Source organism: Salvelinus sp. IW2-2015, linkage group LG4q.1:29, assembly GCF_002910315.2.
Source record: "Salvelinus sp. IW2-2015 linkage group LG4q.1:29, ASM291031v2, whole genome shotgun sequence".
NCBI classification, from domain to species: Eukaryota; Metazoa; Chordata; class Actinopteri; order Salmoniformes; family Salmonidae; genus Salvelinus; species Salvelinus sp. IW2-2015.
In genome coordinates, this window is record NC_036842.1 from 16,535,554 (window position 1) to 16,560,777 (window position 25,224).

Below are 25,224 nucleotides of genomic sequence, written 5' to 3' on the forward strand. Positions count from 1 at the left end.
GGAGGGGTTATGCCGCGTTCATGTGCTAGTCGGAACTCTGAAATATCCAACTTGCAAACTGGTTATACACCCGTAGTTACGACTAGCACTTGAACGCGGCACTACATGCCAGCTTGATCCCCCTGTAGCGCGAGTGTCATTTAGGGAGTTGCTCGGCCCAAGCCAGACGCACCAACACACCCTGCCAAGCGACACTGTCCTGACAAATTAAGCCCTCTCCTGCAGCCCCAAAACACCCGCCGCGGCCTAGAAAACGTCTAAATCACACAGCATACGGTAAGCAATTAATTTGAATTTGTGTACGGACACTCTGGTGCCTGTTACAATGATGCATTAAATCAATGAAGCAAGATAGATGCCACTGACAGCGCTGATTTAACCAGAACCGGACCGTTATTCTTTCGATGATCATTAGGCTAAACTCATAGGCTACGATTTAAAACAAACTAAATATGCATTCAGTCCTATTCTACTGGCGATGTTTCGCTGCTTTGATACTATTTGCTGCAACTTTTAGTGGGGGTGATTCGAGTGTTTTTTCCCGTTCTGTTTACGCATCCGATATTTGGTGAAAGATGATTTTTGTGCGTAATTGGAGTAAAACAGCCATCATTATGAATTACAAAAATGTTAAGAGACAATGACTTAAATTGAGCTATGCCAAATGATTATATCTGAGGATGCCATGTAATATATGGACCGACAGTGAACAACTTGGATGAAACCATAGGAAAAACCAATGACATTGGCCAATAAAAAGAGAACAAAGAAAAGACTCCAACATCAAGATGTCAGATTACATTTTGATGCAGAAGATCTTACACTGATGATTCCCCCCTTTGTAAATTATAGTTAATGAAACTGTTACAACTTTGTAATAACATAATAACTTTGTTAAAGTTGTATAAGCGTTTATAGGTCTTGCAGGACAGAGAGAGAGATGCTTCTGAATGCATGCTTCACTATGCACAGTGACTGTCAAATATATGAATGATCATTTTACAATATCAAAATATTCCTGCTAAATGTATATTGTTTGAAAGGGTGTGCAAGTGTGTGTCAATCAAATGGCACACATGATTGCCTGCTTGTCTATATGCCTACTGTGCATATCCCATCAACAGTTGGGCATTTTCATATCTATAACTGGACATCCTTTGTCACCATAGAAACACTCACAACTCCAAACACTGGCCTTGCATGATGAATAACCAATATAAGAGGAAGTTACAGTGTTGCGTGTTGGCCTGTGGTTGTTTGTAAAGAATAATATGTGTGTGTGTGTGTGTGTGTGCGTGCATGCGTGTGTGTGTGTGAGACAGAGCAACCTGGCGCTCAGTCAGCAGGGGAAGTGTCTGATTCTTACCCACACAGATTTGAGAGGGCCCAGACCAGGGAAAGCTGTCTGACGCCACAAATTACAGCACACCTAATCCCTCTGTGTCTCACTTTATCACACTTTATCCACCGTGTTAGCTGGAGCAATAACCATATATAAGTGCTGTGCGCGTGTTATGTGCGTCATTACTTTTATGCGAGAGAGAATGAAAGCGAAGCCAGGTAAATAAGATGTTATTTGCGCTTGACTTTGAACCCTTTTAGAAACGGTACCCGCCCACGCACAAGTTTAATGTCCGACCTTATAACCGGAGTTATGTGTTTACACTGCCATAAAGTCAGTCTGGCTCTGATTCTCTTCCTCTCCAGGTGATGTTATACTCTGTGTAAACACTGCAGTATGTAGATGGAGAGAAGGGGTTAAAGGAGCCAAACTGAATGTATATCTGGGAAGGCCTGTAGAGTTGAGTGTAGGCACATGATACACACTCAGCTGAGGGAGAGGCCTGAGTGGAGAAAATGAGTCACCCCTAAATTAGTACTGAGGAATCTCTCTTCCAAACTGAACTATAGGAAACTAAGGATGGATGTGAAGATCGTCATCAATGCATTGATTTGAGTACTAGACATAACACTTGAACCCTATCAGACTGCTGAGAGCAAAAAACGAGTTAACAGGAAAACCAAAAAGTTATGATTGTGTATTTCATGTAATCTATAAAGTAATTGGTTTATAGCAACAGTTCTCAGTACTTTGCAGTTTCTCGAATCCAGCATCCCTCCTTTCTCTGGGCCTCAGTAAAGACCTTGTAGCAGCTAACCCAGAACACATTCCAAGCTTTTTTCCAGTTCATCTGATACTGAGGAATAAAAAGGGGCTGGTTGGTGGGGGAGGGGTGCAGCGTACAGGCCAGCAGCAAGTCTCTGGGGCGGGAATACTGGAATGACTGACTAACTTTTATGTGGTTGTGAGGAAGAGGGACGGGTTATGACTTGCGGAAGTCTTGAGGATTTACATGGGGCAGCTCTGTTATCCTCATGTGCCAATGAGACTGGGACCAGCAGTCATGTGATCTGTTCTATTTATTCTCCCTCCTGTGGAGTATGGAGTCTACCAAACTACCCCCTCTGAGTCACTGACCAGAACACAGAGCAGATTATCATCAGAGAAGTGACTGAGTTAGAGTATAGTTTGTGTTGACAGTGACACATAACATAGGCATATAGTATATAGTCATTTCTGCTAGTATAGCATTGCTAGTCAACACTGTGAGGTCCAGGGACATGATTTACAGTAAACAAATGACATCCCCTCTCCTAGCACATAAGCAGACAAGGAATTACAGAGGAAGATACTGTTGCGTGTATCTAAGTAAAGTTGCAGCAGTGTCACTTGTCAGGTTGCTGCAATATATTTTTTTGATGAATGTATGTATTCATATCATATCCAGAAAATAATCATATATGCAATGCAACTTAATTAGCTGCTTTCTCTGATGAGACGTGACAGTGGGAGCTGAGAGGAGCTCGCTTCCCGCTCAAAGAAAGATAACTTCCTGCAGGGTTCTTGTTCAGATGATGTTTCATATGTAAATACCTTGGTAGTGATCCAGCACTGGGGGCCTTGATGTTCTCTCAGACTGAACAGTCCTCTCTGTCAGAGTAGAGATCACAGTTACAGGTATTTGGTCATGTAACATCATACTTCATACTGCAAGCACTTCAAAAAGTTTGGAATTAATTACTGAGAGTACATTTCCCTTGATCATGTGATTTCATTTAATACAAATTGATCAAGGCATGGAAACATAGTGAGCTGCAGGTGTAGTTCTCTCCATAGAAATAAGAATGAATAGAACGGGTGTCCCCATTCAAGTCAATGATGGCATAATGGGTGGATTGACGGTCATTGCGAGTGTACCCGTAGGAGCAAAGCAGGAAGCAAAAGCAGGAAGTGTACCCAGCAATCTGTGCTGTGATTTGTTGAATTAACTCAAATTACATTACAAAAAATGCAGTCCATTGCATGAGCCACATCAGTTAGCATCATTTGAATGAACATTCTACGTTACCATGGGAATTACCTCACAATACCAAGCAGCCATTGCGAGGGTACCCATGATGAGTTTACCAGTCGAATTGCCAGGGTTAGCGGTGTCAAGCCCATTCTATTCATTCATCATTTATTTCTATGGTTCTCTCAATCTGGAGACATGTCAATGTTCATGGTTTTGGACGGAGTTTCAGGTAAAAGCTGACTTGGGCTGATCTGTCAATATACAGTAGTTCAAATCAAATGTTATTTGTCACATGCGCCGAATACAACCTTACAGTGAAATGCTTACTTACAAGCCCTAACCAACAATGCAGTAAACATTTTTTTTAATGTAATATGTAAGGTAATATGTACATGTAGGTAGAGTTATTAAAGTGACTATGCATAGATAATAACAGAGAGCAGCAGCAGCGTAAAAGAGGGGGGCAATGCAAATAGTCTGGGTAGCCATTTGATTAGATGTTCAGGAGTCTTATGGCTAGGGGGTAGAAGCTGTTTAGAAGTCTCTTGGACTTGGCACTCCGGTACCGCTTGCCATGCTGTAGCAGAGAGAACAGTCTATGACTAGGGTGGCTGGAGTCATTGACAATTTTTAGGGCCTTCCTCTGACACTGCCTGGTATAGAGGTCCTGGATGGCAGGAAGGTTGGCCCCAGTGATGTACTGTGCCGTACGCACTACCCTCTGTAGTACCTTGCGTCGGAGGCCGAGCAGTTGCCATACCAGGCAGTGATGCAACCAGTCAGGATGCTCTCGATGGTGCGGCTGTAGAACCTTTTGAGAACCCATGACAGATCTTTTCAGTCTCCTGAGGGGGAATAGGTGTTGTTGTGCCCTCTTCACGACTGTCTTGGTGTGATTGGACCATGTTAGTTTGTTGGTGATGTGAACACCAAGGAACTTGAAGCTCTCAATCTGCTCCACTACAGCCCCATCGATGAGAATGGGGGAGTGCTCGGCCCGCCTTTTCCTGTAGTCCACAATCATCTCCTTTGTCTTGATCACATTGAGGGAGAGATGATTGTCCTGGCACCACACAGCTGTGTGACCTCCTCCCTATAGGCTGTCTCGTCGTTATCGGTGGTCAGGCATATGACTGTTGTGTCATTGGCAAACTTAATGATGGTGTTGGAGTTGTGCCTGGTGGCGCAGTGGTCTAGGGTCTAGGGCACTGCATCGCAGTGCTAGCTGCGCCACCAGAGTCTCTGGGTTCGCGCCCAGGCTGGGCTGGGTTCGCGCCCAGGCTCTGTCGCAGCCGGCCGCAACCGGGAGATCCGTGGGGCGCCGCACAATTGGCATAGCGTCGTCCGGGTTAGGGAGGGTTTGGCCGGTAGGGATATCCTTGTCTCAGTATGTATAAAAAATAAAATAAAAAAATAAATAAAAATGTATGCACTCTACTGTAAGTCGCTCTGGATAAGAGCGTCTGCTAAATGACTAAAATGTAAAATGTTAAAAATGTGCCTGGCCGTACAGTCATGAGTGAACAGGGAGTATAGGAGGGGACTGAGCACGCACCCTGAGGGGCCCCCGTGTTGAGGACCAGCATGGCTGATGTGTTGTTACCTACCCTTACCACCTGGGGGCGGCCCGTCAGGAAGTCCAGGATCCAGTTGCAGAGGGAGGTGTTTAGTCCCAGGTTCCTTAGATCCCTGTGAGCTGTACATCTGACTTCATCATCTGGTGTTTATCAAATTATTATATATTCAACTGAAACAGGAATCAATGTGTTGTTTATGGCCAATGGTTTGTTCTCTGTTTGCTCTCTCCAGTGGCAGATTGTTCCCCCTGTGAAATTAACAGGATAAATACCCGTGTGATTGAAAACTACAATACATCAATATTGAACTTTACGAAGATTATGATGGCTATAAGACTTACTACCATGTAAGAAAAGAGATGGAAAATAAGTATGTGGCTGCTTGTGAAATTTGTCATAGGTTACAAAAGAGTAGAGACAGAGGAAAAAGGAACATCATATTTTTCAGTGTTAGGGTTGCCTGAATTCTCTCCCAAACAAGGTCACGTGTGGATTTTTTCCATGGTCTGACAGTGAAGGTTAGTCACAAATTGAGAAGGAGCCCCAAACTGCAGTCTTTCCCTAAATATATTAGTTGGAGACTTGAGTCCTGAGGCACACAGATGGGCCCCGGTGCAGAAAACAGTGTTTACTCTCTAGAACATGGCCTGTTTGCTCTGTCTGGAATGTTAAGTGTGGATAGAATTCATTCAGGGTGTGTTATGCTATGTAGGTGGAGGCCTACCATAACAGTAATTTAACTTCTCATTTTATTTGAACTGTTGTTGTTGTGTGTTTGAAAACGGATAAGAAACGAGGCCTTGTAATCTTATCTTGATCAGTTACTGCTTTCGAAAGCTGAGCAAATATAGATGTCTGACACTTCCTTTTCAGTGGGCATCACCTTATGTGTTTGGTTGCTGTGGAAACCGTGTGTGGCAGGGCTACTGTCTAAGTTCAGGAACCAATTTAGGCATGATTACCTGGCATCTAGACCACTGACTGAACATTTTGACACACTTTTCTGTGGTCACTATAGTGATCTGCGAAGAGGATAGGCATTAAGTTAGACATTAACAGGATATGCTTCTCAAGTCTTAAAAATCTCAACTATTCCCACATGCCAAAATGAGCTCAAGTATAATATGTGATAATCTCACTGAGCGTAGGCATCCACTCCATGCTTTTAATACAGTTCCTCATTTTGGTTTCTGATATGACTGTTTGTGGGCCTGTCCCATTGGGCTGAGTGCCTGACTGTGAGTGTGCTGAGTGTGTGCACTGTGCAGTAGTTAATCTATGGTCTCTCTCCTCTCTTCTCTACACACACTTATACTATGGTGGCACCAGTGCTGGGGCTGCCCGTCTCAAACTGAGTCACAGCACTTTCCGATCAGAGAGAGGAGGAAACACCAACAGCACAGGGCACCAATGAGTCACCGCATCACACATTATTAACTCACTACTCTAAATGTTATCTTTATATCCATGACAACAGCTCTCAGTGAAGGGAGTGGCTCCCTTCTGCAAACTTTGTCCATATATTGTAGAGACAGACTTTTCTTGTCTTTCACTAGATCTTGGTCTTGAGGTCATATTTGTTCTTATCTTACTGTCTCAGTATAACTTGGCAATTGGTGAATTAATAGTGTTCCATATCATCAATATCTTCTATCAAAGCATGTGTGTGATCTTTCCATGCAGGCAGCATGGTGTACCATCCTGAGTTTGAGAAGGCTGGCCAGCAGGCGGGCCTGCAGGTGTGGAGGATTGAGAAGTTTGACCTGGTGGCAGTGCCAGAGAATCTGTATGGAAGCTTCTACACGGGAGACGCCTACCTCATCCTCAACACTATCAAGCAGCGCTCCGGGAACCTGCAGTATGACCTGCACTTCTGGCTGGGTGAGGACAGAACCAGGAGCAGGATGGGTTGCATTACAAACCCTGGTGGATATGATTGACGTCATAGAAATACTTTTACTAGAATGGGCATCCTCTTTCAAGTCACTGTGACTTGTGGTGGGTATGTACTGTAATTCTATCTCTATGATTGATGTGCACAGACAGAATGCACAGAGTCAGGCCCATTTCATTTTGTTGATCATCCCTGCTTCTAGGCAGCCTGTTAGATAGAACCCTAGCAGAATGTTATGGGAAATGGACTAAGTGAGTGATACTCAAACTTGGTTCATTCGATGTACCGGTATGTGTCCATTGAGTTTTGCTTTAGGGAAATAGTCATCCATGACGTCTGTGGAATCTAGCAGACTAAGTAGCCATTGGGGGTTGGGCCTCCATTGACAAAGACAAGAGAGCAAAACATTGCAATTCAGAGGTTGAGTTTAACTTCTGTGGTTTTTCTGCTCCAGGCGACTTCTGCACCCAGGATGAGAGTGGAGCAGCAGCCATCTTCACAGTCCAGATGGATGACTATCTGGGAGGTAAACCCATCCAGTACCGTGAGGTCCAGGGACATGAGTCCAAAGTATTCCTGGGTTACTTCAAGGCTGGACTGAAGTACTTGGTGAGGAGATGTTATTTGAGATGACAATTATGGCATTATTGCTACAAATCCAGGCCATGACACACATAATATTGCATTCATACCTCAGGCAGGGGTATTGTTATAAACTATAAAGTAGTCTCTATACCTAAATGGTTTTTGTTGTGATAATAAAGTTAATCTAATCTAATGGTGGAAATATTCCCTAGAAATGTGAATGGCTCCATATTAACCGTACCATATCTTTTGTCACTGTTTTAGAAAGGAGGCGTAGCATCTGGGTTCAAACATGTTGTTACCAACGAGGTGGTTATGCAGCGGGTGCTACAGGTCAAAGGTCGGCGTGTTGTCAGGGCGACGGAGGTGCCTGTCAGCTGGGACAGCTTCAACCAGGGAGACTGCTTCATCCTGGACCTGGGCAACGTGAGTTACAATCAGCCTGAGGGAGATGGTGTACTTTTAATTTCATAGGACGTAGCGTCATCAAACATTGGCATCACATTTCAATAAAATAAACAGAGAAGCATGCACATTGTATGTTTCACGTCTTGCTTAAGAGAAAAGAGAAACGTTTAATAGAGAGATTGTCCAAATACACATACAATTCTTGCAAACAAATTCCTGGTCGATGCTGACCACATCACGTATCCTGTTTGTTGTGTATCCCTCCTCCCACAGGAGATCTACCAGTGGTGTGGCTCCCAGAGCAACCACTTTGAGAAGCTGAAGGCCACTCAGGTTGCCAAGGGTATCCGTGACAACGAGCGCAGTGGGCGAGCCCGCGTGTACGTGTGTGACGAGGGAGCAGAGAGAGACAAGATGATAGAGGTGAGATCATAAACAACTAAAGAACAGGAGAGTCTTCTTACTCTCTTTATCGCTCGTTCTGTCTGTGATTGGTTGACGTTTATTATGGTGTTTAATGGTGCATAATGGACTTTTGAATAAACTCCAGCTGTGGTTAAAGCATTGTTTAATTTTCAACAGTATATCTAAAAGGGATCTTCTCTGTGCGTCTTCAGGTTCTGGGAGATAAACCCCACTTTCCTGAAGGATCTTCTGATGACATCAAAGCAGATGCCTCAAACAGGAAGATGGCCAAACTGTACAAGGTGGGAATACAGGGAACAATCTACTGAAACCAAGATCAACTGGTCTAGCTGCATAATGAGAACATCTCATATAGACCCTGAGGACTTTTCACATACACGTCTCCGATCTCTCTACAATTCTTCCTCTGTCACTCCTCCTCTCCCCCAGGTGTCAAATGACAGTGGAGACATGGCCATGTCCATGGTGGCAGCAGAGAACCCATTCTCCCAGAGTGCATTGGAGTCCAGCGACTGCTTCATCCTGGATCACGGCTCCGATGGCAAGATCTTCATCTGGAAAGGTCAGCTGGGGTCACCCAATATCAAAGACATATTTATGATCAGCTGATTTTTCACAGTTTGCAACACTCTCCACCAATTCAACCAGTCAATGAAAGCATAATACTGTAGCTGGAATTGTTTTGGCATGGTATGGCTGCTGTCATGTCCATTTGGTAACACATAGCATTACAGACCACATTTAGAGAATGAGACAGTGTCACATGATAAACTTCCACAGAGAGCATATGACGCAACCAGGGGTGTCATTTCAGCTTAACCTCCAAGAAATGTGTATAAAATTTAAGCTCATTTACTGCATTTCAACACCATTTAAAAACTCTAAAATGCAATTTGGAGAACAGCAAAAACAACTTCCAGCCGTTATCACCTTGTTGCTGTAGCGTCAATCACCTCAGTCAATAGAGGACTTAACATTCTACAAACACATGTCATACAGTAATTAGTTGCAACGCACAAGCTCAGCACCGGGATTAAAACTAGTTTAGTTTCATGTGAAGTCAAACAGCAGTTACCTAGCCAAAGCCATCTACTACAGCCATCTTTAGCTCTTCACTGTTTTGAGAAAAAGTCTTGCTGTTCCCTGCAGCTGCATCGAAGCGCCTCCCATAAAGCCAGCCAGCCACACAAACAACCTTCCCTCCCACTCCCAGGTGTCTGCATAGTTCTAAAGTCAGCCTTCTAATACCACTAAAGTACTTTTGCCTTTTAATCAGGATTGGAATGATTTTAGTAGCCTATTTGACATTTTTGGTGTTGAGCTGAGGTATGGCGAGCGCCATACCCTACCGTACACAATTGATGCCCCTGGATGCAACTGAAAAGTGTTGTTCTTAATTCAAAATATAATTGTCCTCCGTTATTTATATAAAGTCCTCCGTCTTTATAGTTTCTAAGTGGTTGAATTCATTAAACCCACTTTTTGTATTTCTCACCCAACTTCCACACACTCTTACCCAGGTAAAGAAGCCAACCTGGAGGAGCGTAAGGCAGCCATGAAGGCAGCAGATGAGTTCATCAAGAAGATGGGCTACCCCAAACACACCCAGGTGCAGATCCTGCCGGAGATGGGAGAGACTCCTCTCTTCAAACAGTTCTTCAAGAACTGGCGTGACAAGGACCAGACGGAGGGTCTGGGTGTGGCCTATGTCTCCAACAGCATCGCCAAGATAGAGAAGGTGCCATTTGATGCTGCCACACTCCACGACTCCCCTGCCATGTCTGCCCAGCACGGCATGGTGGATGGCGGCAACGGAGAGAAGCAGGTGGGTGGACAAGACAAATGGCTGGGCCTGTGCCCACATTGTACAACAAGTCTTCCCAGTAATCTTTCTTAGAGTAACTATCAGGATGAGTATTTCTTTTTAAATGAACCTTTATTTAACTAGGCAAGTCAGTTAAAAACAAATTCTTATTTACAATGATGGCCTAGGAACAGTTAACTGCCGTGTTCATGGGCAGCACAACAGATCTTTACCTTCTCAGCTCGGGGATTTGATCTAGCAACCTTTCGGTTACTGGTCCAACGCTCTAACCACTAGGCTACCTGCCGCCCCAGTATTGCTGTAACTATCAACTTTATGTATTAGGGCTATTATACAGTGAAAAGCATTCTGTGAGCTAATCTATGTAGATTGTGAGGGAGGTATGCTAGGGTTTCAGCCCAATGTAGCCGATAGAGGAAGGATATTAAAGTAGGAAATCTCTGATGAACAGATAGCAACCAAATGAAAGGGGCATGAATTTGTATTTACATATATAGCTCTGTTTTGGTAGCCTGCCACCACTAGGGGTCACATCATGCGTATGTTTATGTACAGATCTGGCGTATTGAGGGATCAGACAAGGTGGAAGTGGACCCCTCCACACATGGACAGTTCTATGGCGGAGACAGTTACATCATCCTCTATAACTACCACCATGGAGGACGCCAAGGGCACATCATCTACATGTGGTAAGAGAGACACTAAAGTAAAAGTAAAATGAAACAGTAGAGAGACCATCAGAAGAGATACATTGCTAACTAGAATGTCTCTCAGGCAAGGAAGTGACTCTTCCCAGGACGAAATTGGTGCTTCGGCCATCTTGGGTGCCCAGTTGGACGATGAGCTTGGTGGTGGGCCTGTGCAGGTAATGAATGTGTGTTTGTGAGTGGGTGGGTGTGTGTGTGTGTGTATAGAAGAGGCTTTCTTTTCACATCGCATATTCCTTTTTTCTATGGTTTCCTCTTAGCCTCATCTATATTCGAATCAGTAACCCCGTGTAACCCCGTGTGTCACTCTCCCTCTTCCTCTCATTGTTTCCTGTCCTTCATTTGCTTTCTCTCTCCAGGTTTCAGGTGCTCCTATTACCACCCTGGTACTCCCCTCTCATGGCTGCATAACTCAATACAGAGCAGTGTATTTAACTGATATGGCTCAATGTGTTTACAGAGAAATCAGCTGGTTCAAATCAACAGGGACCCAAAACAGGACATTCCAGGGCCATGTTTATGAGGGAGTTCCCTTTATCCTCTCGGATTCTGTTGCTTCATCACTCTGACACAGTTACTGTTCCCAGACGAGCCAATTCCCTGACCTGTTGTAGGGACAAAGAGCTGTCTTGCTCGTCCTTATGAGATGTGCTCAAGCAAGGACCATTGCATAGGTTATATAGAGGCCACCAGTGATTCTAGGTCAGCTTTTCCCAAACTCGGTTCGGGGACCCCAAGGTGTTTATGTTTTGGTTGTTGCCCTAGCAGTACACAGCTGATTCAAATAAGGAACTCATCGTCAAGCTTTGATTATTTGAATCAGCTGTGTAGTGCTAAAGCAACAACCAAAACATGCACACCTTGGGGTCCCCGAACCGAGTTTGGGAAACGCTGTTGTAGGTTGTCTTATATACTGCAGTTCATTATGATTTGGCTAGATCATGCCTTGGCTCTGTATAAGGTTCCATGCTCTGGGAATGTCTGCAACCATCTCTTTCTGTGTATCTATCTGTTTGTGCCTGTCAGTCTCACCTTCCTGTCTATAGCCAGTGTGAAAAATTGGGACCTGCACTACGTAGTTATTTAATTGATTTGTTATAATGCATGACTAACAGTGATCCTATATTTGTGGAGAAGCCCACCAGTGTGGAAACGTCAGTCACAAACCCGTTTATGTTCCATCAAACTGTCCATGATGTCTAACAGCTGATGGCTACCCAGACCCCTCTTTTACGCTGCTGCTCCTCTCTGTTTATTATCTATGCATAGTCACTTTAACAACTCTACCTACATGTACATATTACCTCAACTAACCGGTGCCCCCGCACATTGACTCTGTAATGGTAACCCCTGTATATAGCCTTGCTATTGTTATTTTACTGCTGTTTAATTATTTGTTACTTTTATTTTCTATTTTTTACTTATCTTTTTTTACTTAAGAAGTTTTAAGAAAAAAAAGTGTTAAAGCATTGTTGGTTAAGGGCTTGTAAGTAAGCATTTCACTGTAAGGTCTACACCTGTTGAATTTGGCGCATGTGACAAATTCAATTTGATTTGATTTGACACACAATCATACATACATTTGTAACAGTGTGATTCATAGTCATTCAACAGAAACAGTATTTAGAGGAACTCAGTGCATGGAAATTAGTCATCACACTAAACATCCAAGATTGCAACATTGCCTCACACATGTTTTCAGTACAGAGGTAGACTTCTTCATTAACTCTGTGCAATATGCACCTAATCTCTATTTCTCCGATTAGTAGTCTCCAATTTTGAAAACAAAAAAAACTGAACAAGGCTTTGTGCAGGCTCACCCAGGTCCCAAAATGTCAGGAATGGTGTTAAGAGCAGAACAAACGCACTCGAGTGACTAAACAGTGAGAAAGGCACACTGTCAGACTTTGGATAGCCCATCGCTTGGGATAGTTAGGGACCGTCAATAAATTACACATGTAAGTGGGATAACATTTTCATGTTGCACATCTTTTAGTTGTCTCATTAAATGCTTGTAATATTTGTATATGATTTTAGTTGGTTTGAGGTTATTAAGTAATTGAAATTTGGACCTTTTAAAATATTGTCCCATGTACATTGTGTAATTTACTGATGGTCCCTAACTAGCCCCGATAGGGATATCGAATGTCAAACCAAATTGGCATTACGTTTGGGTCGCATGTAACTGCGCTCTGAATTGATGATTGGGTGCTGCCAGCTGTGGGAACAATTAAAATAAACCCAACCCACTGAAAACAGTTACGGTACTCGTCATTCCGTGACATACTGTACAATTTATCCTATCATCTCGCAAATCTCAGTTTTGGACGAGACTGACATTATGATAAAAAATATTCTATTTACACGTTGTAGTTAATTTTTACACAAAATACATTTTTCTGCCTCATATCGATGCCACATTGGCCATTTTCTAATCAAGAAGGTGCTTTTTAGGAGCAGTTGCTCTTTAAGGGGAGGAGCGAGAGAAGGCCCCTTTGTGCTGGTGGATGGCGAGACAAGCTTGCTGCATCCACTAAACAGGACTTCCTTGGCGAGATACACAGCATGCTGGGAGAGTAGGGTAGGGAGCGCTGTAGAACACTTGGTGCTTAGTGTTTTCATGCGTTGTTGTTCAGAGCTCACTGCTGCCACCTTGTGGGAAATTTTTGCAGACACACGCAAGGCTGCGTTGCAAGTATGTCTATAGATTTCCAAATAGATGTAATTAAATACAATTATATTCTTCCAAAGATCCACTTTTTGTATTTCACCACACTGACCCATGTTGACTCCAATGCTTCCCACAGTTGTCAAGTTGGCTGGATGTCCTTTTGGTGGTGGACCATTCTTAATACACACGGGAAACTGTTGAGTGTGAAAAACCCAGCAGCATTGTAGTTCTTGACACAAACCGGTGGGACTGTCCCCTACTATCATACCCCGTTCAAAGGCACTTAAATGTTTTGTCTTGCCCATTCACCCTCTGAATGGCACACGTACACAATCCATGTCTCAATGATTAAACTCCTTATTTTTATTTATTTAACTAGGCAAGTCAGTTAAGAACAAATTCTAATTTTCAATGATGGCCTAGGAGCCGTGTTCAGGGGCAGAACAACAGATTTGTACCTTGTCATCTCGGGGATTCAATCTTGCAACCTTTCGATTACTAGTCCAACGCTCTAACCACTAGGCTACCCTGCCGCCCTGTCACCTCCCCTTTATCTGCAATGATAGAAGTGGATTTAACAAGTGACATAAATAAGGGATCGTAGCTTTCACCTGGTCAGTCTGTCATGGAAAGAGCAGGTGTTCTTAATGTTTGGTATATTCAGTGTATGTTTGTTAACTAGTTTGCTCTGTGTGGTCCAGGTGAGGGTGGCCCAGGGCAAGGAGCCAGCTCACCTCATGAGCCTGTTCGGGGGGCAACCCATGGTGGTGTACAAGGGAGGTACGTCCAGAGATGGGGGCCAGTCTGCCCCCGCAGAAACACGCCTCTTCCAGGTGCGCTCCAACTCTGCAGGGTGCACAAGAGCTGTGGAGGTGAGTGACATGAGGACAATGCCTCTCTTTTTTTCTGAAATCAGCTACTAAACTGCAATATATTTACAGGCATGACACTCGTGGTCATTTTCTACCCACCATGTCTTACCTCTAGGTTGATGCTGTGTCCTCCAACCTGAACTCCAACGATGCCTTCCTCCTGGTGACTCCTGGCGCCTCCTTCGTGTGGATGGGCCAGGGGGCCAGTGACACTGAGAAAAATGGCACCCAGCAGCTCTGTGTTATCCTGGGGGTGTCCTCCTCAGACCTGCCTGAGGGCGGAGAGACCGGTATGTACATTGTGCCAATGATATTGGCTTACCTTTGCTCTGTGGCTGGCTGTGGCATGTCGTAACCAACTGACTATTGTGTGTGTCTATGCAGATGATTTCTGGGAGGCTCTGGGAGGGAAGGCAGCGTACCGCACCTCCTCCAGACTCAGAAGCAAGGACAAGATGGACGCCCATCCACCCAGGCTCTTTGCCTGCTCCAACAAGTCTGGAAACTTCATTGTGAGTCCCATTATTATTACCATAAGCCATTCATGGTTAAACACCTTTAACCCTGTTTTTTCTAATGCCTTGTCGCCTTCTCCACCCAGATTGAGGAGGTGCCTGGGGAGATGACCCAAGAAGATCTGGCCACTGATGATGTCATGATCCTGGACACATGGGATCAGGTAGATAAATTAGCATGTGGTATTTTCTGAGATGTGAATGTTATTAAGTATGCAGATATAGGATCTTAATTTGACCTATATTGTAACAGCAAAATAAGACTGACTAAAGTAAACTACATAAAACGTGTAATATTCTTAATATAACCCTGTCTTAGTGTGGGTTGTCAGTGAATTTATGTAAATCACAAAGCTCATCTGCATTTCCTGTGGTAAAGGACAATTCTCAGCAACAAGAGTGATCAAATTAAGATCTTACACCTGCACAGTAACACAGTGGATAATAGATGAATTACAGTACATAGTCTAATGAAAGTTGAATATCCTCTTCTAGGTGTTTGTCTGGATCGGGAATGAAGCCCATGAAGAGGAGAAGACTGAGGCGATGGCCTCCGGTAAGTAATAAAATGGAAAACTGCTTAAATTATTTATGAATTATCTTGTAGACGGTTTTACATAGAGAATGTTCATGTCACCTTGTCTTTGAGTGCATTACTCATGACTAAAATAATTTGATTGAGAAGTTTCCCACTGGGAAAACTGCTCTCTATAGAATTATAATTTAATCCCCTCCTCCCCCAGCTGTGCGTTACATTGAGACGGACCCTGCCAACCGTGACCTCAGGACACCCATTGTGAAGATCAAGCAAGGGTTCGAGCCACCCACGTTCACCGGCTGGTTCCTGGGCTGGGACCATGAGTACTGGACCAGCGACCCCCTGGAGCGGGCCATGGCTGAGCTGGAGCTGTGAACCCTCACCTTTAACCCCTAACCCTGCCGCCTGACTTTACCGCACGCACTGAGCAGCTCCAGTCATGAGACTTAATGGGGAACCCTCTATGCCCCGCCAACCTCCTTTCTTCTGACTGCCAGTGGGAGGATGCTTTTTGTTGAATTTTTACATTTTGAAAAAGGAAATGTGTCAAATAATATTGAGCTTTTAGGTTAGAATGTGTTGCTTTGATTAGAGTAGAAGAGGCTTTCATAACCCTGTATATCTGATAGAGCACTGGTGCACAATCGCCATGCCAATAAGGTACTGTAATAGACTAGCTCTACTCCCCCACCACATGTAAAACATATGTTTCTCATTTCATGTTTTCGTATTGTGATAATGTTGTGTCATTATTTCAGCCTACCCCTGCTTCTAAATTCATCCAAGGATATTTAGGAGCAGTGACCCAATGCAGTCTTCTGATAATAAACTGGAGACTTTATTTGTTTTTTTATGTATGCAAATAAGCATGCAAGTGACCAATAATAAGGGCTTTAATGGAACCACAGGTTTAGATAAGGCTTTGCACCTGCTACAATCTAAATATATTTTATGTATGAGATATTTTATACGATGTCAGCAACATTAGGCTGTTTCTATTCAGTATCTCACCATTAAGAAACTTAGCATATTACAATCATCTGAACCAACAGACACAGGGAGACAAAGCTTTGAGGAAATCACACTGCCAGACATAACCTCACTAGTTATCAATCCGTATCGCTACAGATTTCGCAATAACAATTTAAAGGTCATTTTCCGATTGAGACGATATATGCAGTGTTTACCGTGAACGCAGTCTCCACCAACGTGGGAACACTGCCTTTAAATTGTATTTGTTTGGTGTCAGCCAGTCAGGAGTATAAGGATCACGTAACAGCAGTCAATGTCAAGTTGAATGGTTTTCCCCAGGCCTTACTATTGTTTCAATAAAACCTCATGTCGTCGACACTAGATGTGTTGTCTCCATCATATATATCATTTTTATTTAAAGGCTGAATCATGGTGAAAATAACAATATGGCTTTGAAGAGAAAGAGAAACGTTCAGTTTCAAATGTATGTCAATGCATATACAATTCATCATAATTAACATGGACTTTTATAGAAACTGTTCAACAGCAAGTTTGCATGATAAGGATATGAAAATATAAACATGATAAGAAATAATTTCAATATGAGAAAAATAGTTTACAACAGAGCGGTTTAGTAACATGAAATAATGTAACTATGTCCTCCTTCACACATACAGTAACACTATACACCAGAATACAATGACAATACAAAACATTAAGAACACCTGCTCTTTTCATGACATAGACTGACCAGGTGAAAGCTACGGTCCCTTATTGATGTCACTTGTTAAATCCACTTCAAATCAGTGTAGATGAAGGGGAGGAGACGGGTTAAAGAGGGATTTTTAAGCCTTGAGACATGGATTGTGTATGTGTGCCATTCAGAGGGTGAATGGGCAAGACAAAAAATGTAAGTGCCTTTGAACGGGATATGGTGGTAGTTGCCAGGCACACCGGTTTGTGTCAACTGCAACGCTGCTAGGTTTTTCACGCTCAACAGTTTCCCGTGTGGACATCCAGTCAACTTGACACAACTGTGGGAAGCATTGGAGTCAACATGGGCCAGCATCCCTGTGGAACGCTTTCAACACCTTGTAGAGTCCATGCCCTGGCGAACTGAGTCTGTTTTGAGGGGGTGCAATTCAATATTAGGAAGGTGTTCCTAATGTTTGGTATACTCAGTGTATAACACATACCATGTTTTATACAGTAAAGTAATGTATACTGCATAGGTACTGTAACAGCATCTGAAGAGCGTGTAGTCTTGATGATAAATATTGCTATTAAAACAGACTAAAATGCACTTACAATTTCCATCCAGGTATGCATAGAAACTGTATGAGATGAGTACATCGACTCCATGGCAATGATTTAAGGCTTTGAGCTGTTTACATGGCCATAGTAAAGAGGTTGCTTCCCATGGAGACGGACAGACAGACAGGGTCCCTAGTACATCCTGGTCTCATAGCAGTGCGGGAAACACCACACCTCAGTAGTACCGGCGAGTGGCGACTCAGTTTCCCTTGTTTTTGTTCAAATCCTGTTTCTCTGTTCCATTCAATGGGAACTTACAATACAGAATATAGTCTTAACACACAAAACATTTACATTAAGTTCTTTGACTCATAAAGCTCAACCAAGCTCTTTAGCTAGCGTCCTCTGCACCAGCTGGCATTGACATAACGTTTGGCACAAGGGAAAGCAGCACACTATGATATATGTGGGAATGTTTGTTTCGTGTGTGTGTACTGTACGTGTGTAACAGCACTCACACAGCACCCAACAGGCTCCCCTCAGTCTCTCTTCATGAAGGCCTGCATCATGTCCATTGGCAGGGGGAAGATGATGGTGGAGTTCTTCTCGGCAGCTATGGTGTTGAGGGTCTGCAGGTAGCGCAGCTGGAGACCCGACGGAGACTCTGAGATCACTAGAGACGCCTCCTTCAGGGCCCGAGAGGCGTTCATCTCCCCCTCCGCTGCTATCACCTACACACAGGACCCAGGGGACAGGAGGCCGGGCAGAGGGGGACAGATAGAAGAAGGGAGAGATGGAAGAGAAAGAGGTTAGGTAATGACCATTAAGTAATGAAGACAGATAATGGAGAGAGAGAGAGAGAGAGAGAGAGAGCAAGAATTCCACATTGTCATGGAGCGCATGACACTGAAACAAATGATTGGTTGGAGAGACTCTTTATTGGTGTCTCTTTAAGGTATAGCCAAGAATCCTGAAACAAAAGAGAATATGTGGGATTGAGTAGCACATTCTGTTTGCCAACAATACCTTGACATAAGGCGTCAAAGTCGAGTGTTTGTTGTGCACGCTAGTTACTAAAACAATGTAACTTGTGAACCATGGTTCTACCGTGTATAAAGCTGCCTATTTAAACGTGTATGCTCTAGTCATGTGAAATATATATTATTAGAATAACGATCAAGGTGTTGGTAGAGTATAAATCACATCGTTTAACCTAAATTGTGTTTGTCTGAAGCGCCGCAATGTTTCCTTGTTGAAGTGCTACTGTGCATTACACATAACGCAAATTAGTCTACGAGTCATCGAGGAACATGTATTGGTTGACGGGAATAACCAAAGTGATGAATTATCCCGGGGGTGAATTACTTCATGAATGTGTATTGAGTAATCGAAGGGTTTGTTTATGTAAAACTGTTGTTTAGGATGTTATATGTACATGGGAAATTACACATTTATGGTAGAAATGTGTTTTGGGGTGTTGGGTACTAACTTCTAAAGTCGAAATATCCTTATTCATGTTACCATTTTAGAACTGAGGGTAGGTAAATATACGGAGTGAGAAAGGGGAGAGCAGAAAGTTTAAATTCTGTCAGAACATGTTATTGTTAAATCTCCTATGGAGAGGTGATAAGCCACAGTCTGCTTTCAGTCACTGGTAAGGTGGGACAGCAGTGAGTTAGGGAGAGGTGAGGACTGTGGCGTGAGGTCAGGTCAGAGAAGTGAAGAGGAACAGTTCTATGACATACACACATAGGAGGCAGAGCCATGACAACCCCAATGAGAGGAACCACTTAAGTTCCTGCCTAGCAACAGAGATGTATTGGCTGTCTAGATGGTGGAATCAACTCCTTGCACCAGTAGAGGGTATGTACTTGTGTAAACATGTCTTTGTCTTATGCAGCTGTGTGACCCAGTGGGTGAATAACCTTGGTTTGAGCTTTTACTAGTCGTTCGTTCGTTTCACAGGGGCTATCAGGATGGAACATTCCTAGCTGAAAGGAGTTCCTGGAAAGAATACTTAGGTGGTCAGTTGGCTTTTGTCTGGGGGAGAGCAGGCTGGGCGGGTAACAGGTTGGCTAGAGTAGAGTTATACCTGGGGGAGAGCAGGCTGGGCGGGTAACAGGTTGGCTAGAGTAGAGTTATACCTGGGGGAGAGCAGGCTGGGCAGAGATGATTGTGGACTTCAGGAAACAGCAGAGGGAGCACCCCCCTATCCACATCGACGGGACAGTAGTGGAGAGGGTAGTAAGTTTTAAGTTCCTCGGCGTACACATCACGGACAAACTGAATTGGTCCACCCACACAGACAGCATTGTGAAGAAGGCGCAGCAGTGCCTCTTCAACCTCAGGAGGCTGAAGAAATTCGGCTTGTCACCAAAAGCACTCACAAACTTCTACAGATGCACAATCGAAGCATCCTGTCGGGCTGTATCACCGCCTGGTACGGCAACTGCTCCGCCCACAACGTAAGGCTCTCCAGAGGTAGTGAGGTCTGCACAACGCATCACTGGGGGCAAACTACCTGCCCTCCAGGACACCTACACCACCCGATGTCACAGGAAGGCCATAAAGATCATCAAGGACAAACCACCGAGCCACTGCCTGTTCACCCCGCTATCATCACAGAAGGCGAGGTCAGTACAGGTGCATCAAAGCAGGGACCGAGAGACTGAAAAACAGCTTCTATCTCAAGGCCATCAGACTGTTAAACAGCCACCTAACATCGAGTGGCTGCTGCCAACATACTGACTCAACTCCAGCTCACTTTAATAATGGAAATTGATGGAAATTGATAAAAAATGTATCACTAGCCACTTTAAACAATGCCACTTAATATAAGTATATGTGTTACGGCTGTCCTCGCTGACAGAAGGTGTGGACCAAAACGCAGAGTGTTAGTGTTCATACTTTTAATGAAAGTCAACAAAACACTTCAAAATACAAAAACAACCAACGTGACAAAACCGAAACCGTCCTGTGTGGCAACAAAACCTCCACAGGACAAACACCCCCAAACACAAGTGAAACCCAGGCTGCCTAAGTATGATTCTCAATCAGGGACAACGATTGACAGCTGTCTCTGATTGAGAATCATACCAGGCGAACACAAAATCCCAACATAGAAAATCAAACCTAGACCAACCCACCCAACTCACGCCCTGACCAACTAAAACAAATACAAACAAAGGAAAACAGGTCAGGAACGTGAGAGACCCCCCCCTTAAGGTGCGAACTCCGGCGCACCAGCACAAAGTCTAGGGGAGGGTCTAGCGGATCCTGGCTGGCGGAAGGCTCTGGCGGATCCTGGCTGGCTGGCTCTGGCGGATCCTGGCGGCGGAAGGCTCTGGCGGATCCTGCTGGCTGGCTCTGGCGGATGCTGGCTGGCTGGCTCTGGCGGATGCTGGCTGGCTGGCTCTGGCGGATCCTGGCTGGCTGGCTCTGGCGGATCCTGGCTGGCTGGCTCCGGCAGCTCTGGCTGGCTGGCAGCTCCTGGCTGGCCGGCTCTGGCTGGTCCTGGCTGGACGGCTTGGCTGATCCTGGCTGGACGGCTCTGCTGATCCTGGCTGGACGGCTCTGGCTGGTCCTGGCTGGGACGGCTCTGGCTGGTCCTGGCTGGACGGCTCTGGCTGGTCCTGGTGGACGGCTCTGGCTGGTCCTGGTGGACGGCTCTGAAGGCTCCGGACAGACGGGCAGCGCTGGGCAGGCAGGCAGTTCAGACAGCGCTGGGAAGGCAGGCAGTTCAGACAGCGCTGGGAAGGCAGGCAGTTCAGACAGCCTGGGAAGGCAGGCAGTTCAACAGCGCTGGGAAGGCAGGCAGTTCAGACAGCGCTGGGAAGGCAGGCAGTTCAGACAGCGCTGGGAAGGCAGGCAGTTCAGACTCAGGCTGCGCTGAGCATGCAAGCAGCGCAGGCGGCGTTGGGCAGACGGCCGACTCTGACCTGCTGAGGCGCACTGTAGGCCTGGTGCGTGGTGCCGGAACTGGAGGCACTGGGCTGGAGACACGCACCACAGGGAGAGTGCGAGGAGCAGGAACAGGGCTCTGGAAACGCACTGAAAGCCTGGTGCGTGGTGTCGGCACTGATGGTACTGGCTGGGGTGGGAAGTGGGCGCCGGATATACGGACCGTGAAGGAGGACACGCGCTCTTGAGCACCGAGCCTCCCCAACCTTACCAGGTTGAATGGTCCCCGTAGCCCTGCCAGTGCGGCGAGGTGGAATAGCCCGCATTGGGCTATGCTGGCGAACCGGGGATACCCTCTGTAAGGCTGGTGCCATGTACGCCGGCCCGAGGAGACGTACTGGAGGCCAGATATGTTGGCCGGCTTCATGCACCCGCTCGATGCCCAACCTAGCCCAGCCAGGCGGCAAGGTGGAATAGCCCGCACTGGAACTAAGCACGCGTACTGGGCACACCGTGCGCTTTACCGCATAACACGGTGTCTGACCAGTACGACGCCCTCTCACTCCACGGTAAGCCCGGGGAGTTGGCTCAGGTATCCAACCCGGCTTCGCCACACTCCCCTTTATCCCCCCCCCCAAGAAATTTTGGGTGAGCCTCTCGGGCTTCCAGCCTCTCTTACGTGCTGCTCCTCAATCCACGCTCCTGGCTGTGGCTGCCTCCTTCTCCTCCGAGAGCGGCGATTCTCTCCAACCTTTGCCCAGGGTCCTTTCCCGTCTAGGATTTCCTCCCATGTCCATTCTCTTTTCCCCATTGCTGTTTGTTCTTGCCTTCCTTCTCCACTCCGCTTGGTCCTGTTTTGGTGGGTGTTTCTGTAACGGCTGTCGTAGTCGTTCTCCTCCAGACGAGGAGGAGCATGGATCGGACCAAGATGCAGAGTAGTTAGGGTTCATTATTTAATGAAAAATCAACAGAACACTTCAAAATACACACCAACAAACGTGACAAACCCGAAACAGTCCTGTGTGGCCCAAACACAGTCACAGGAACAAACACCCACCCAAACAAGTGAAACTGTCACGCCTGGCCTTAGTATTATTTGTTTCTTTTATTATTTTAGTTAGGTCAGGGTGTGACATGGGGTATGTGTGTGTTTTGGGTGATTATATGGTATAGGGGGTGTTGGTTGTAGTGTATGGGTTTGTGTTGAGTGTATGTGTCTAGGTATGTCTATGGTTGAGTGTAGGTGTTTAGGAAAGTCTATGGTTGCCTGATTTGGTTCTCAATCAGAGACAGCTGGTTATTGTTGTCTCTGATTGGGAGCCATATTTAAGGTAGCCATAGGCTTTAGGTGTGTGGGTAATTGTCTATGTTGAACGTAAGTAGCTTGTGTGTGCACTTTCGTTTGTAGCTTCACGGTCGTTTGTTGTTTTTGTATAGTTGTTTAAAGTGTTTCGTTTCGTGTTCATCTTCGTCGTTCTAATAAAAGAAGATGTATTCATATCCCGCTGCGCCTTGGTCCGTCTCTCCTCCACACGATCGTGACAGAATTACCCACCAAACAGGATCAAGCAGCGTGATCAGTGGCAACAGGAGCAAGGAACAAAGGATTCATGGACATGGGAGGAGATTTTGGATGGAAAGGGACCTTGGGCACAACCGGGAGAATATCGCCTCCCTCGTGAAGAGCTGGAGGCAGCGAAAGCCGAGAGGAGGCGATATGAGGAGGCAGCACGGAGGCAAGGCTGGAAGCCCGCAAGTACAACCCAAAAATTTATTGGGGGGGCTTAGAGGTAGTGGGCCGAGGGCAGGTAGGAGACCCGCCCACTTCCCAGGCTAACCGTGGAGAGCGGGAGTACGGGCGGACACCGTGTTACGCAGTAGAGCGCACGGTGTCTCCTGTACGTGTTCATAGCCCGGTGCGGTTATTCCACCTCCCCGCACTGGTAGGGCTAGATTGGGCATTGAGCCAGGTGCCATGAAGCCGGCTCAACGCGTCTGGTCTCCAGTGCGTCTCCTCGGGCCGGCTTACATGGACCAGCCTTACGCATGGTGTCCCCGGTTCGCCTACATAGCCCGGTGCGGGTTATTCCACCTCCCCGCACTGGGCGGGCGACGGGGACCATTCAACCAGGTAAGGTTGGGCAGGCTCGGTGCTCAAGGGAGTCAGTACGCCTGCACGGTCCGGTATTTCCGGCGCCACCTCCCCGCCCAGTCCAGTTCCACCAGTGCCTACACCACCACCAGCTTCCAGTGTGTCTCCAGAGCCCTGTTCCTCCTCCCAGCACTCGTCCAATGGTGCGTGTCTCCCGCCCATTACCACCGGTGCCTACGCCACGCACCAAGTCTCCTGTGCGTCTCCAGAGTCCTGTGCATCCTGTTGCTGCTCCCCGCACTAGCCTTGAAGTGCGTGTCCCCAGCCCGGTACCCACCAGTGCCGACCACAGCCACGCACTAGGCCTAATGTGCGTATCCAGGGTCCAGTATGCCCTGTTCCTTCTCCCCGCACTAGCCTTGAGATGCGTGTCTCCAGCCCGGTACCACCAGTTCCGGCACCACGCACCAGGCCTACAGTGCGCCTCATCCGGCCAGAGCCATCCGTCTCCCCAGGCCATCTGAGCCATCCGTCTCCCAGCGCCATCTGAGCCATCCGTCTCCCCAGCGCCATCTGAGCCATCCGTTCCCCCAGCGCCATGCTGACCATGCCGTCCCCAGCGCCTCTGAGCCATCCGTCTGCCAGTGCCGTCTGAGCCATCCGTCTGTCCCGAGCCATTAGAGCCGCCCGTCTGTCCCGAGCCGTCAGAGCCGTTCGTCAGTCAGGAGCTGCTAGAGCTTCGTCAGACAGGATCTGCCAGAGCCGCCAACCAGACAGGATCTGCCAGAGCCGCCAACCAGACAGGATCTGCCAGAGCCGCCAACCAGACAGGATCTGCCAGAGCCGCCAACCAGACAGGATCTGCCAGACCGCCAACCAGACAGGATCTGCCAGACCGCCAACCAGACGGATTGCCAGAGCCGCCAGCGAGCCATGAGCGTCCAGAGCCGCCGCTAGCCAGACGAGCCGTCAGCCTGCATGAGCGTCCAGAGCCGTCAGCCTGCCATGAGCGTCCAGAGCCGTCAGCCAGCATGCGTCCAGAGCCGTCAGCCGCCATGAGCGTCCAGAGCCGTCAGCAGCCATGAGCGTCAGAGCCGTCAGCCAGCCATGGCGCCAGAGTCGCCGAGCCATGCGCCAGAGTCGCCGCAGCCATGGCCCAGAGCGCCGCCAGCCATGGGCCAGAGTCGCCCGCCAGCCATGGCGCCAGAGTCGCCCGCCAGCCATGGGCGCCAGAGTCGCCGCCAGCCATGGCGCCAGAGTCCCCGCCAGCCATGGGCGCCAGAGTCCCCGCCAGCCATGGCGCCAGAGTCGCCCGCAGCCATGGCGCCAGAGTCGCCCGCCAGCCATGGGCAGCCAGAGTCGCCCGCCAGCCATGGCAGCCAGAGTCGCCAGTCAGCCGGATCGGCTGAATCCGCAGTCAGCCAGGATCTACCAGAGACACGAAGCGGATATTGACAATGCTGGAGTGGGGGCCACGTCCCGCACCCGAGCCGCCGCCATATTAGGGCCCCCCGGACCCTCCCTTTATATGTCAGGTTTTGCGGCCGGAGTCCGCACCTTTTGGGGGGGTACTGTCACGCCCTGGCCTTAGTATTATTTGTTTTCTTTATTATTTTAGTTAGGTCAGGGGTT

At 46.7% G+C, this 25,224-nt stretch overlaps 2 protein-coding genes across 2 annotated transcripts in view; one reads left to right on the forward strand and one right to left on the reverse strand.

Moving 5' to 3' along the window:
* The first annotated feature begins 89 nt into the window (after positions 1 to 89).
* Positions 90 to 16,724, forward strand: LOC111961552 (gelsolin). The gene is made up of 16 exons (XM_023983931.3): positions 90 to 276; positions 6,617 to 6,814; positions 7,282 to 7,436; positions 7,677 to 7,838; positions 8,094 to 8,243; positions 8,438 to 8,527; positions 8,676 to 8,808; positions 9,767 to 10,071; positions 10,627 to 10,760; positions 10,846 to 10,936; positions 14,151 to 14,321; positions 14,437 to 14,611; positions 14,706 to 14,833; positions 14,923 to 15,000; positions 15,332 to 15,392; positions 15,580 to 16,724. Exons 2-16 carry the CDS (start codon positions 6,622 to 6,624, stop codon positions 15,747 to 15,749), a joined length of 2,196 nt encoding a protein of 731 aa, XP_023839699.1. The 5' UTR covers positions 90 to 276; positions 6,617 to 6,621; the 3' UTR covers positions 15,750 to 16,724.
* Positions 16,725 to 16,731: 7 nt separating this feature from the next.
* Positions 16,732 to 25,224, reverse strand: part of LOC111961553 (stomatin) — a 29,054-nt gene continuing 20,561 nt past the window's right edge. The window contains exon 7 of the mRNA XM_023983932.3: positions 16,732 to 18,331. Within this exon, the coding sequence (XP_023839700.1) occupies positions 18,140 to 18,331 (192 nt within the window). The 3' untranslated portion in view covers positions 16,732 to 18,139. The remainder of the gene's footprint in view (positions 18,332 to 25,224) is intronic.

Bases quoted from the DNA above. Each gene is read 5' to 3' on its own strand.
- LOC111961552 (XM_023983931.3), top strand. From the start codon at position 6,622: ATGGTGTACCATCCTGAGTTTGAGAAGGCTGGCCAGCAGGCGGGCCTG. The intron at 6,815-7,281 runs GTGAGGACAGAA...TTTCTGCTCCAG, and splicing joins TGACCTGCACTTCTGGCTGG to GCGACTTCTGCACCCAGGAT. The intron at 10,072-10,626 runs GTGGGTGGACAA...GTTTATGTACAG, and splicing joins GCGGCAACGGAGAGAAGCAG to ATCTGGCGTATTGAGGGATC.